At 36.1% G+C, this 15241-nt stretch overlaps 1 protein-coding gene across 1 annotated transcript in view; it reads left to right on the forward strand.

The window, feature by feature from the left end:
• Positions 1-15241, forward strand: part of PIGN (phosphatidylinositol glycan anchor biosynthesis class N) — a 105683-nt gene that overhangs the window by 85801 nt on the left and 4641 nt on the right. The window contains exons 24-27 of the mRNA XM_053466434.1: positions 3594-3649; positions 4723-4798; positions 6405-6478; positions 10946-10988. Coding sequence (XP_053322409.1) covers positions 3594-3649; positions 4723-4798; positions 6405-6478; positions 10946-10988 — 249 coding nt within the window. The remainder of the gene's footprint in view (positions 1-3593; positions 3650-4722; positions 4799-6404; positions 6479-10945; positions 10989-15241) is intronic.

A 15241-nucleotide genomic window follows, 5' to 3' on the forward strand; every position in this document is an offset into this window, starting at 1 on the left:
TTACCAAAACATGTACATCAAGGATTCGAAAATCTTGTGCCTCCCAATCCTTGGTGACCTTCTACATGCTGCCCAAAATCCACAATCCAGGTAACCCAGGAGAGCCCATAATGACGGGTATGGGAACACTTACTGAACCAATATCTGGCCTAATAGAAAATATTCTTAAGCCCCTAGTTTTAGAGCTTTATGTATACAGGACACCACAGATTGTCTCAGTAAACTGAGCTAATTCACAAACCTTCCTGCTAATACTATACTTGTAACCACGGATGTCACAGCCAGCCACAACAACAAAACATACTGTATTAAGAAATCATACTAATGCACATGAGACAAAGGGTGCTACATTGGGAAACTGGCCATAAGCTACTTCTCAGAATAAATCTGCACAGAAGCTCTATCAAAAACCTGACACACTACCATAACTTTATACAAAGATACATCTTAATGTCCAATGCATGTCTAATTATTACAATCACCTCTGATGTGTTAATGTGTTTATTGGTTATCCTATGCTTATTTGTTCTAGCCTTTGGTTATCTCTCAAGTATTTTGCAGTTATCACTCCTAGGACCATAATTTATGACACGCCACTCAACTCCCACTCTCTCCTTCTCTGACAACATCACTTGTTTTAAGTGGTAACCTCTGTCATGTTGATTAGTATTGCTTCATACCTGAAGAAGAGAGGAACACTCTCAAAAGCTTGTCTTGTTTGTCCAATATCATTGCATACTACAATACTCTGGGTTTTTTTTTTTACATACACTTACTGGCCACTTTATTAGGTACACCTTGCTAGTACCATGTTGGACCCCCTTTTGCCTTCAGAATTGCCTTCATTCCTTGTGGCATACTTTCTACAAAGTCCTGAAAACATTCCTCAGAGATTTTGGTCCGTATGGATGTGATGACATCATGCAATGCTGCAGATTTCCTGGCTGCATATCCATGAAGCGAATCTCCCATTCCTCCAAATTCCAAAGGTGCTCTATTGAATTGAGATCTGGTGACCGTGGAGGCTGTTGGAGTGCAGTGAACTCATTGTCATGTTCAAGAAACCAGTTTGAGATGATGTGATCTTTGTGACATGGTGCATTATCCTGCTGGGAGTAGCCATCAGAAGATGGTGATAAAGGGATGAACATGGTCAGCAACAATAATCAGGTAATAGTCACGTATAAACAATGCTCAATCGTTACTAAGGGGCCCAAAGTGTGCCAAGAAAATGTCCCCCACACCATTACACCACCAGCCTGAACCGTTGACACAAGGCAGGATGGATCCATACTTTATGTTGTTTACGCCAAAGTCTGATCTTGCCATCTGAATGTCACAGCTGCAATCGAGACTCATCAGACCAGGCAACATTCTTCCGGTCTCCATTGTCCATTTTTGGTGAGCCTGTGCTAATTGTAGCCTCAGTTTCCTGTTCTTAGCTAACAGGAGTGGCACCCAGTGTGGTCTTCTGCTGCTGTAGCCCATCTGTTGTGCATTCAGAGATGATATTCTGCATACCTTGGTTGTAACGCATTGTTATTTGAGTTACTGTGTCCTTTCTGTCATCTCATCTGCCCATTCTCCTCTGACGTATGACATCAACAAGGCATTTTCATCCACACAACTGCCACTCAGTGGATTCTTTTCTCTTTTTCGGACCATTTTGTATAAACTAGAGATGGTTGTGCCCAGTAGATCACCAGTTTCTGCAATACTCAGACCATCCCGTCTGGCCCCAACAACCATGCCACCTCAAAGTCACTTAAATCCCTTTCTTCCCCATTCTGATGCTTCGTTTGAACTTGTTGTTTTGTGTTAACAAGCAAATGAACAGGTGTACATGATAAAGTGGCCAGTGAGTGTATGTATTGTCATGTACAGTACCTTGGCTTACTTGCATTGATGCATTGCTGATGCTCTCATTTTACTGAATTACAAGTGAAATTTTGTTCTTTATGATATTTTATTGTAAGACATTGAATCTGAAAACCAATTATTTCAGGGTGACATTGATTTTAGTTTGATAAAAAAATAAATAAATAAAATGTTACTTGCATAAATGTTCAACCCCTGTTCTCTGGTAGCTCCTAGTATACAAAAAATTGAAGAAATTGCTCTAACGAGGATGTAATTAATCTGTGTGCAAACCTAACAGCAAACCGTGAAGTATGATGCTGGCAGAATCATCAATGCCTCTTATCAGCAGGCCCAGGGGATCTCATACAAAAAACAAGGAAATGCTGAAAGAAAACTTACTTTTGTAGACTAAAAAAAAAACTATAGTTTGGGAGGCAATTCAACAGGACAACGATTTCTAGCACAAGGCCAAGGGAACATTTTAATGGAAGAAGAGCAAAAGACATGAACATCCTTGATGCACCCAATCAAAGTCCTGATCTCAATCCCATTGAGAATTTGTGACACTGCTTGAAAATTGTAATCCACAAGCAACGTCCAAGACTGAATAACCTGGTGCAATTCATAAGAATGAACCAAAATTGGACCAAGTTTGTGTACAAAGCTGGCACACACTTACCAAAAAAAACCATAAGCACTTGTTTTAGCAAAAGGTGGCTCTACCAAACATTAATGTGTGATCGGGATTGAAAAGATATGCAAGCAACATGTTTCCGTTTTTTCTTCTTAATATAATTCTGCCAATATAAAATCACAATTACGATAATTAAGGGCCCAAAAATATTGCACTGCATGAAATATATAACCAAGGAGCTATTTGCTTCATGTCTTGGTCTGTTTCAGTCATTCTGAGTATGTCATACCTCATGGAAAACATGATATAAATTGCTGATACTATATAAAATGATGATACTAGTAATAATATTATATTTATTTTAGGATAATTGAATAATATGTTCTGAATTTTTTATGGCCCAATCCAAAGCACGTAATTTGCATTTAAGGTTTAATTACTATACTAAGTGCACGTTTTAGAAAAAGAAGAAAAAAACATGATCATTTTGTTCTTTGTGGAGTGTATTTCTAAACATAAATCATTTTTTCACCCCAGTTTATTTGGAACAATACAAAATTATATTTTGTAATTCAGTACATTAGGTGTTACATAATAATAATACATGTATTACATTGTGTGTATACTATTGGAGCAGCCATCTTATCTTTCAGTACTCAAGATCTGCATTATTTGTGTGTGCCAAATATTATAGCTAGTAGGTAAGCAGGTAAAACCTGCAAACTGGCATCTAAATTATAATATAATCTACTAATAGTCTCCCACAGTAAGTATCTGCACAACTGAACTGTACAAGGTATGCCAGGAATTAAAGATGATTTTTGTTCCTGTACCTTAAGAATGATGACAGCAGACGTTTTAGATATAGATGCTTTTATCGTATATTCTTTGATTAGAGAAATGTCATATACTGATACAATGGGCAATATTTATACAGAGCAATTCTGATGGAGCAGTCTGCAGGAACAATCCACTGGTTTTTACAGTGATTGCTCCATGCTTAGCACTCTGTCCCCTAATTGCGGTACTGGCCATTGCGTATTGAATTTGCTTTCCAGGGTGGTCGTTTAATAATCTATTTCCTTAACATTTTTGCCAGGTCTTCTTCATAATTACAGCGTTTTTTGGCACAGGAAATATAGCTTCTATAAACAGGTGACATATACAAAATCTGTGACAGTCGTTTTTCTTTATAATAAAATAAATCTTTGAAAAATAAGGTATCACTCTATAATGCACACTTCCACTCAGGTGTATTAGTAAAATAGCCAAGTAAGTAGCTAAGGCCTTGGGGTCCTAGAGCTACATCCCCTTATCCAGCCTTCTGCCTGCCGACCTCCTCCGCTTCTGCCGACCGTTTCCGCATCTTCTTCTGCATCTTTTTCTTGGTGACGTCCTCTTCTTTGATTGAAGGATCGGGGTGACATTACTGCAACTCTGGTGGATTTTGATGGGTTATGTCCGAGGAGATGCGAAGAAAGACAATTAAGCATTGAAGATAGAAGAGAAGGGAGGAGATAGAAGAAGGAGATGCAGAAGATGATGCGGAAGCGGTCTGCAGAGAAGGTAGGGAAACATTTAGAGTGTGAAAGAATGTGGACCCACGAATGTCAAACGTACACTCTGAGCTTTTTGTTTTGTTTTCCTTCGATTCGTGAGGGTCTGGCCTCATGTTCGGGTATTGTACGAATTGCTGAATTTACCAAAATTCTGTAAATTTACAATTTGTACGAATCCGAATGAACAATTCTTTTTATTTGCACATTTAATAACACAAAATCCAGGCAGAACTCATTTTGTTTTGATCTTTTCTCCTATATGGAAAAAGAGACATATCAAACGTGTGGTAGGCTCTTTGTCCCAAAGCTTTTGGATCCACCACCATGACTTGTTTGCCTTGCCCTCTGGGTTATGCTGTCAGAACCTGGCACTATAAGTCTCCACAGATCTGGCAGTACACTGGAAATCGGAGATCACTGCACATTACTACTCCTCCAATAGACCACCAGGCAGAAGGCTGGATAAGGGGATGTAGCTCTAGGACCCCAAGGACTTAGCTACACCTGAGTGGAAATGTATCATACTTTCATTCATATTGTTATCCCTTCTGTAGTTCAAAATAACTACAGTTATAGCTCATGTAATTTCCAATAGTTTAGATTGTACATGTTATCAGTGTTATGAGTAAATGTGAAATGTTACATAATGGTTTGGATTTGATCCTCCAGTTTTGATCCTGCTTCTGTCTATTGCTTCCTGACTGTGTTTAACCCCTTTGTAATGGGAGGTCTGATGATGTGGAAGGTGAGTTTTCATTTCTATTCAAATATCATAATAATAACCTAATGTAGGCCTTTTTTGTAAACACTTATTTTAGGAAGACATGTTATTTGTTAATGCAGACTTCAAGAATCCAACATTAGTTCTCAATTACATTCAGTTGGGTTTTAGGTTGTGGCCAATCACATAATGATTAAAGTGTGGCAAAACATTGATTATTTGCCTTTTCAGGTCAATCCAAACTACACTTCTAAGAATAGCTGTGTACCTTCTTCTTTAATAAGGCCATGTGAGGTTAGGCGTCCTTTACTTAGTAAGTCATAAGTCTACTAAGGAGCCAGTTGGTGCTTTAATCGATAGGGCATAAATAACAGCCTATATCCTTAAGAAATGCTTGAAAAAATGTAATTAAAATTACTTTGTTACAAAACATTTTACAAAGCTTTAAAAAGCTTTTAAATCAACAGCCAGGCAGGCAGAAGTTAGTTACATTACAGGATATGTCATAGAGCATCCCCCGAGACAGGAAAAGTAAGTGAATTCCAAGAAAGATAAAATTGTGATGCAAAAAAAACACAACATACACAATTTTATGGTCTACTGACCAACGTCAAATGTATTTATGGTAACCAGATTCATGAAGGATGTATTAGTAAAATAAGTATGCCGTAGCCTTCATGAAAGTGAACAGGTATTGCCCTCAAGACCATAAGATCAGTTTCTGATATTGCTTTGTCTGTAACTGAAATTGTGGCTTTATTATTGCTTTCATTTATTAGTTCATAAAAAATATTAAGATATATGTCAAATATGAGTCACAATACAGAATTGTACTATATCACTGTTAAAGAGTTCCTGGGAACAAAACTGATTTAATAAAACATGAGATCTGCATAAATTGATTTATCCCCTGCCAGTTAGAAATAAGGGCTAACAATAGCTAAAAATACAGTTTATTATTGATTGTGATTTCAAACAGCTGTGTCTGTATCACCAGCTGACATATTAAGGTGTATTTGCTTAACATATTAGAGTGCGCAATAAATGTTTTGCCTAAGTGGTACAGGACCTTTCAATACTTGTCACAGGATCTGCATATTTATTCTGCATGTTTGTTGGATGCTGATTCTGCTGAAACAAATAATGTTTCCAAGCTTAGCAAAAAGGCCCTTTTGAAATAACAGTTTGGTTTTCCTGGTATAGATGCCTAGCAATACATGTCTTTGGTGTTTGAGTGTTTCACTCTGCTCTTTAAGAAGTGTCAAAAAAGCAGAATATCGAAATTTGCTTTGGTATTGCTAAGAGGATTGATTGGAGGATTCACCTAAGACGTTCTTCTTGGCACGTATTTCATTCCTCCTTAATTTAATACATGCTTGCTCTAAGCCACAAATTATGCCTTCTCATGTATTAATCAGAAAATGTATCCTGTATCCATTTTGGTATCTGTGTAACCTCCAAATTTGTTCAAGAAGTGAAGCATTAATATGAAATTCTTCTAAGTAATGCATTATTCATTCTGCAGAATGACAATCAGCCCCATCACTCAGTGACTTGGAGAAGGTTACTTACCATATGAAAAATGTAAAAAGTAAGCCCACATTCTGAGGTTGTGATTTTTCTGTTTCAGATTCTCATTCCTTTTATTTTGGTCATGTGTGCTTTTGAAACAGTTAAGATCTCGGCACAGATTCCCTCTAAAAGGTAAGATAAATTAAAAATCAATTATTGACCACAACTGAGCTCTTTTAACCAGGTAAAATAATCAGTAAAACTAAAAATCTCTATTTCTCCTACAGAACAGATCAGTTAAGTCAGTGCACACAGTATGATAAATGCAATGCAACATTTTTCACAGCTAAAACTGAAATATTAACACAGAAAATATAGCGTCACAGAGTTAAAATATGTCTCGTGGCAGCTACATGTGGTTAGATGATGCAATGAGCCCATTAAGGGTGTTTAAAATACTAAAGCAGTGCCCTAACATTAAGTAAAAATACCATGTAGCCTAAATTAACGTGTTGGTCACTGTGCCAACCAGGCTATATGTCTGTGTTCTTTTCTTCCTGAGTTTCTTCTTTATTTTTCTAGCATGCATTGTGCTGCAGGCCCTAAAATATGTTATCTTATAAAGGCAGACAGATGGCTATACTTTGCAGCAGTAGTAAATACCTCTGTAAATTCATGACAAAAGCCTTAATTGTTAACACATTGATTTCTACAAGAATTAAATACACTTTTGTATTATATTTTGATATTAATGTTGTTATAAGCACTTGAAGGGCTGATAATGGCCTATGTGACAAATACATTTATATGACAACTCGCCTTTTTGGGTGAATTGTATATTTTATCTACTTTCTTCTTAACTAATCAGTAATGGCTTTCAGATAGCATACATGAATTACCGTATTGAAAAATCATTGTATTGCAAGTATCAAAAGTTAATAAGTGCACTTGTAAGGAAGTATAACACTGATTGTTATGGCTGCACCCCTCTGTTAGAGGTATTATCTATTTTGCCATTATAATTGATACATTTTTGCAACATTTAAACATAACACACAATATTTATTAGGAATAAAATATATAAAAAAAAAAACAGATCACCATAAAAATAAACATTTTTGTTTTCCTTAGTGTTTCCACAGCAGAAGTGCCACTGTGGCAAAACAATCCAAGTTATGTTTAACAACATCCCAAGAAAATAGTCCCTTACACATAATCGTTTTTAGTACCGTTGTGTTGGAAGTCAACAAAAGGTTTAGGTTGGGAAGTGTTAGGAATGTTAAGAATTATTTTCATTCTTTTGGTTTAATTTCTGAACTTTTTAAAAAACGTTTTAACCCCCTGCAATCTCTTTTGACCATACGGTAGATCTAAATATTTCTTCAGATGTGCATCTTTTTTTTATAACCTTCTTTCTGTAAAAGTCTAAAGCACACATCATAACTCATTTTCTCCTTTTCAGCATCCATAATCATATTTACAGTACCTGGAACATGGCTTAGGTCTACGTTTATGGTTAACTTAGCAATGAACATATACTTTAGTGTGGCAGCAGCCAGAGCCAAAGCTATCACAAATGAAATAACACAGTGGAATTGAAGCATTTGAGTTATAAAACAGAGACTAAATGAAAGAAAAATATGCAGGAATGGAGGCACCAGGGACTTAGATTATAGCTCAAACTACATAAAGGAGGTTTTGATATAGAAAGCTCCCGCTGTTGCCAGTGGGGAATTTTTTGTAGCAGTTGAGGGACTATAATATGGATAGCAGCATCAACCTACCAGCTGCTGTGATGGCTAAATAGAAAGTATTCTGCCCTTGTAGACTGTGACAACAGGGCAAGATCCTAAGAGCCCAATATCTAAATTTTAGTATTTGATAGTGTCATTGAATATTTTTGCTTTATTTTAGACTTAATAACAGGAGAAGGTAAAGTCACTTCTCAAACATACATCTGGGTAATGGCAAGAGGTATATAATTTCTTGCTTTAGGTGGAAAACATGTAATCACAAAGCTTTATATGGAAATGCCATTGCTGCACTGGAGATAAATTCAAATTATTACAGTCAGGGTCATAATGAGAATGGGTTTCTAACTTTATCTATACATTAACTGGCTATTCTGGAGAGACCCCCTTGGAAACATGTTTATTTTTTAAAGGGGACCACCATTTTGCAAAAGACAAACTCTGTCGCATTGGCCTACTGTGATATCGGGAAGTTTCCCGGTAGGTCAGTTCCCCTGGGGCTGGTCTTGAGGCCGACCATCCAATCATAAGTGTGGCCTTGGAAGCCAATTTGTGCCAAATGAAGTACTGTCAGTCTGCCAGTCAGTGGTGCACCGGATATGATGTCATATACAGCACAGCGCTGACTGGTTGATGCAATGAGCAAGTCCGCACTGCAGACTCAAAGGCCAAAGGCAGAGAAGTAAGACGAGAAATATGTTTGTACTGATATGAAGGGGAGTGTACTACAGGAAAGGTATAAGGTGATGGGAAAATAATGGTGGGTTAGTATGGAGATGATTGTGATGTTGTATGCGGTGGTAGGGGATGGACATTTTGTTGGTTGGGGATAATGATTGTTGGGGCTGTGAATGAGTTATGATGTGGGGTATGAGGGTCAGAGGTGGTCATACACTTACACATACATTCATACATACACACAGCCACTCTAACACCATACGCATAAATAAATACACAAGTTGATGGACATTGGGGGAATCTTTTTTTTTACCAAGCAAAGTAGTTCAAAGTGTAGAATACAATCTTAACTGGATACATAACTGCTTAGATTGCCTTGCCATTTGTATTATATTAAAGCATGGCAATACAGTTTTATTAGCCACGAGAGAAAGGCTGTGTAAAAATTATTTTGAAACAATTTCAGGTTTGCATTTGCACAAGCATTCAGTGTCCACATAGTTTTGTAACAGGAAATAAAATTGTATAACATAAGAATTCTGTGCACACCTACTAAAAATCTATTTTGATAAAACATGCAAATATAATGGTTTACAAATACTTATTTTAAACTAAAATATAATGCTTAATGTATGTATGGTAATGTGCATATATATATAATGTTTATATAGCTAGGATCGCCATATATCTAGTCACCATAGTTGTTAAGAACCTTATCTATTCCATTTTACATGTTTTATTAATATGGCTTTTGATGCCAACCTTTTTGATGTTCATTGATTTTCTCTTAAAAGCTATGTGAATTGTAGTACTTAGAGAGATATATTCAATTGTTTATTTCCTAGAGCAATATTTAAATGTTTATTTACAAATAAGGTCAGTGGGTTAAGTTTAATACATCTGTTTATTATTTAATGATATTTTACAATGAAATTAAATCTTATTAGAAGTTGTGGTGAATCTGTTTATTGTTGTAGAATATTGATATGTGCAGTGACATAAATAAATATGTTGCTTTCAGAGGCATTAAGAGAACATTTCATTTTACAATTAAGGGTTCTTTGAAAAATCCCCTTTGTTTTTTAATGGTTATTTTTTTCATGTATTACTTCAAGAAAAGCTCTTACATAAACTAATTTAGATACCTCATGTTCTCAAGTAAGGGTAAATTAATACATTATTGTTAGCTTCTCGCTAACAATCCAATTTGCAAAGAGACAGAATTAGCATACCCACATGGTTTGCCAACCAAAAACCATTGTCTTAGTATTATTTCAGATAAGGTATTAATTGCACTTATCTCAATATTTAAAACATTGGCACCACATAATATCACTGACAATGATATCAGTATGTGGCTGGTCCCACCTTTGGAGCTATAACAGCTTCAAGTGTTCTGGGGAGGCTTTCCACAGATTGTAGAGTGTTTCTGTGGTATTTTATGGCCTTTAATCCAGTACAGCATTTGTGAGGTCAGGCACCGATGTTGGACAAGAAGGCATAGCTCACAATCTCTGTTCCAATTCATCCCAAAGATGTTCAATGGGGTAGAGGTCAGGGCTCTGTGCAGGTCAGTAAAAATATTTCCGCCCCAAACTGATCCAAGCATGTCTTTATGGACCTTACTTTGTGCACTGGAGCAGAGTCATCTAGGAATAGAAAAGGTCCTTTCTGAAATTGTTCCCAAAAGGTAGAAACATAGCATTGTCCAAAATGTTTTGGTATGCTGAAGCATTCAGATTTCCTGTTTTATAATTTCAGATTTCACTGGAAGTAAGGGGCCTAGCCCAACACGTGGTCTTCCTTTTCGTGGCAGCAATTGCTGATGTTCCTAAATACTTCTAGTAATACCAAAAATAGTTGACCATAGAATATGCAGCACAGATGAAATTTTGCTTACTGATTTATTGCAAAGGTGGCATCCTATCACAGTACCACGCTTAAATTCACTGAGCTCTTCAGAACAACCCATTTTTTCACAAATGTTTGGTTGGGTCTCAATGCAATAAAGCTAACCAGGATTAGGTTCTGAAGTGAGTCCTAATTCATTGGTCAGAAGAGATAACGTGTAAATTGAAGGTGGCTCTATTAAGAGTCACTTCCACATTACGTTAAAAAAAGGTAATCCATAACAGGGAATCCTGATATAATGTGACAAGTATACATGCAAGATATTTTTACAAATATATTGTTTCAATGCTGAACTAACACTTCTGTTTCTCTCTCTCAGCCTGTTTCTCATCGTTCTTCTGATATCAGACATTATGTCTCTGGTAAGTTATTGTTAGATATACCTGTCAATAACACAGACATGCTGTGCTCCAATAACTCATTTTGCAATATTCATAATGTTAGGACATTGAAGTAGTTTTGTTTGTTTTGCAGAATTGAGTAAGCATAAGCAAAAACGCTTTCAATAAATTATTTCCCATTCTGTAATCAGTATTAGTATTAGAAAGGTTGAAAACTGCATTTAAATGATATTTTATTTATTGTGAGAAATCCAATTTCAGAGCTAAAGTTATGTCTGGCTTGTGTTTTGAAGAATACAAGACCTGGGTGAGGTTCAACTTTAAGGTTGGCTTATATTGCACATTGCCCGGTTTGTTCACATCTACCTAAAGTCATTGCTGTGTATACATAAAATTAACCCTTATTCTGCCAGGGGGTGAGTGCATCGCCACTGCATCTCTGAACACAGGTAAGTAGACAAAGGAAATGTTATCATGCAATAAGTACTTACATAAGTCTTACATAGCTGTTATCATTTTAATGAAGTTCCAAATTGTTTAATTTTCTGTTTAAAATAGCCACTAAATATTTAAATGTGTGTGAGTCCCAGAATTCCTCAAGATAATAACTGTAGTTGTTCACTTTGAATATTTACGCCCGACCCCTGCATATTTCACCATCACGGAGAGCCATGTTGGTACACCTTAGTCCATAGGTAAATTGGTCCTTTGTGAAGGAAGAAGCTTGCTTGGGTGACCTTCCATTATGTGCAGTTTTCAGTAAAATAAAAAGTCTAGATTCACGTTTTATCACTTAAACCTTGCTCTTTAGTGAACATATCCTACAACGTGTTTTGTTTTCAATTAAAATGAAGATGCCATAAGACCATTTGTTTATCAAGGTCATTTTCTCAAAGATCACTACCAATATATAATGTGTGTGTGTTAACATCTGCTTTATTTGAATACAAATACATTCAAGGTAAAGCCTCATTAAAACCTCAACTAGTATAAACACACAAAAAAAATTTGTATCTGGGACGAAAAGAACTTGTAAAGAAACTTGTCTGTTTAATTGTTTGGCTCTAGACAAGCCATGGCTCTGCAGACCAGATTTCACATCTCAATAAGACTGCAGCTCAAAGAGTGCTAATTCACAGCTGAATGTTGATTAGGACGATTTAAATGCATTTCCCTGCAGCATACTCTATGGATTTGTTTTACTATTTGTTGTAACTAAGCTCCTATGCCAACATTTGCCGCTGGTGACATGTACACTGTTCACAAATTAAGATTTTCTATAACAGAGCAGTACAAATTGAATGCTTTATCTTTGGATTTCCATGACTAAAGAAGTGTTTGCTCTCCATGTATAATGGCTCTCGTGAGCTCAAAGCTCTGTGACTGAAGCTTAATTTGCATAGTTAAAGACAGGAAAGTTTTGATGAATGACTTTATTACATCTGTATCATGCTATCACCAAATATATGCATGTCATATTACAAGATATTACATTGCTAATATTTAAGTCTATAAGGTGGTGGTAAAATACAAGAATATTTTTGCTATATATATTTTTTTTTAAGCATAACTTCTGTTGCTCGTAGTTGGGGTACCCACACACAATATATCGTTTTAATTTTTTTAAATGAAAGAGCACACTTTTTTTAATTTGATGGGTGTAGTAAATCATTTTATGTGAAAAACAAAAATAAAAGAAATAATTAAAATTCTGATTTTACATACTTTATAGCACTCTCAAACAACTTGACATTGATGTTTGCCTAAAGGCATAAAGGAATGCAATCAGAGGCAGGCCATAGGTCACTTTCTTTCATGATTCCTATACCACTCCTCTACTTCAAATACAAATGTTATTGTATTAACATATAGCTTACTGAATGTATTCACAGTTATTGTTGTTATTTAGCATCTGTACAGTTTTTGTTTAATTGAATGTGTTTAAATATCATTTATATGAAAATAATAAGTTATATGAAACTAGTTGATGCCTGTACAGAGTCTAGAGTAAAAGGAAGTAGTGTAGTTAGTGGAATGTGTTTTTGAACAGAGACGCAAAATAGCAAATACCCGATGTACGCAGCATTACACATTTTGGCAACGTGGACTAAAGCTGGATGCAAATTGTAATGTAAACATGAAATCTGTGGTTAGGCTCTTCATTAACAAGTATAAGTGCAAATGCATGAACTGAGGGTGTATTAATACATTCATGCCCACTATTCAGGATAGAAGTAAATATGATGAACATTTTCAGTCAATATTTTTCAGTAACATTCCTCATCACATGGCTCTTCTTAAAAGTGTTATTTAACTAGATTGCCTCATTTTATTTATTTTTTACTTTTTGGCATTTATAATGGCACATTTGTACTGAATGGTATATAAGGCTTTTTTTGTATGTGCTTTAAAGTAAATAGGAAGTGAGTCAAACTAGTCTCCTGATGAGAAATTAATATCAACTTCAGAAAGGCTACAGCAGTGATGCTGAACTTTTTTGTCCCGGAGTGTCCAATTTTGTGTATTAAACCAAGTTACAGGTATCAAACTGCCACACTCACGCATATACTCACACTCACTTACATGCATACACTCGCATACATACATACATACATACACACACTGTACAGACATACATCTGTTTTATTATTGTTTTTTGTTTTATTTGGTGCCATTAGATTCTGTATCGCTGTACAATGGGTAGACAGGACATAACAAGTAGACTATAACATAATTTGACTTACAGAAACAGGTGAGGAGGGCCTTGCTCAAACAAGTTTATAATCTAAAGGGAGTTATGGTATATAATAGGTAAAAGGTAAAATTGCCTTTTGTTAAGGAAGGACCAGCCACATGAGTATTTTTTGAAGTGCCGAAGGCAGAGGGAAAGATGCATAGGCTGTGGTGGGCATTCCAGAGGATAGGGGCAGCCCTTGAGAAATCTTGTAAGCATGCATGAGAGCTAGAAAATCAGAGGAGAGGATAGAAGGAGATCATTTGATGAGGGGAGAGACTGGTTAGGAGTGTATTTAGAGAAGAGTTATTAGATGTAAGTAGGTTTTATGTTTAACTCTTCTTTTCTCATATCTTAAGGGAAAAAAGGGCAGTGGCAGCAGTACATGGGTTCCATATGAGAAGCCAGCAAACACTGTGCAACCATCCTTTGTAATCTGAATATATATATGCATATTCACACACACACACACACACATGCATATTTACACACACACATATAGTGCTGATGCTGCTGCCACTATCTCTCCTCATCTTTCCTCGTTCTCACTATATCCAACTTCTCTCTATCTCATCCCTAGAAACAGCCAGTAGTCTGTTCCTACAGACCTCTGTTTCAGTGCTCCATTGCAGTGTGCGAGGCTTCAGTGCTAAAGAATGGGATATGACATTATATCCCGGCACGCTTCGCAAGGGTGCAGTGAGTCGGCAACCTGTCGGCATACCACAACAGAGGCTTGTTGTGGCATGTGTGCCATAACTTTACCATCGCTGGGCTAGAGGTTTACAATAATAATTTTAGCCAGTGAATCCAGGTGAAGCCCAATAAGTTCATAGGTACGGAGATTAAAGACCTTTACGTAAGTCCAACTAACTAAAAGGTAATCAACGGAATTTAAAAATATACTTTTGCTCTAAAGTTATAGGTTTATTTTATTCCCATGTCACATATGATATATATATATATATATATATATATATATATATATAACCAGTTATTATAATAGCCACTACAATATGGAAATGGCTGGTTCAATTATATACAACATATTGTACTGATTAAACTGAATAATACAGATATTTTGCAGTTTCATAAATTTTTCCGCTCCTGAGGCTAGCTCAAAAGGAAATGAAATATATAGCCTGCTCTATGGTCTCGAATAGTTAACTTGTCCAATTACGGAGATAAAACCTCAACCAGCATATCAAAGTAATCCCACAAACACGAGCAATCTAGACCCGATAGGTGAGGCAAATTTAGTCTCCCCTATAGAACCAACAACCCCGGTACCTTTTGGCCTTTTTGGGGCTCAACAGTGAGGCACGATTGGGTATCCCTTTGCTTTTCAACATATACTCATCACAAGACCCAGAATGGTACACAAACAAAAAATCCAGCAAAGGTATACAAGAACAAAAAACACGCCCTACCAACCCTGGTTTTTCCATGGATATCTACAATAAACTCCTTTTAATGCTTGGGGTTTAAAAACAAAGTGATGTAAAAATAAAAATATATATTCTTGTTCGCGTTGCTTACC

Source organism: Spea bombifrons, chromosome 5 (genome assembly GCF_027358695.1).
Source record: "Spea bombifrons isolate aSpeBom1 chromosome 5, aSpeBom1.2.pri, whole genome shotgun sequence".
Classification (NCBI taxonomy): Eukaryota; Metazoa; Chordata; class Amphibia; order Anura; family Pelobatidae; genus Spea; species Spea bombifrons.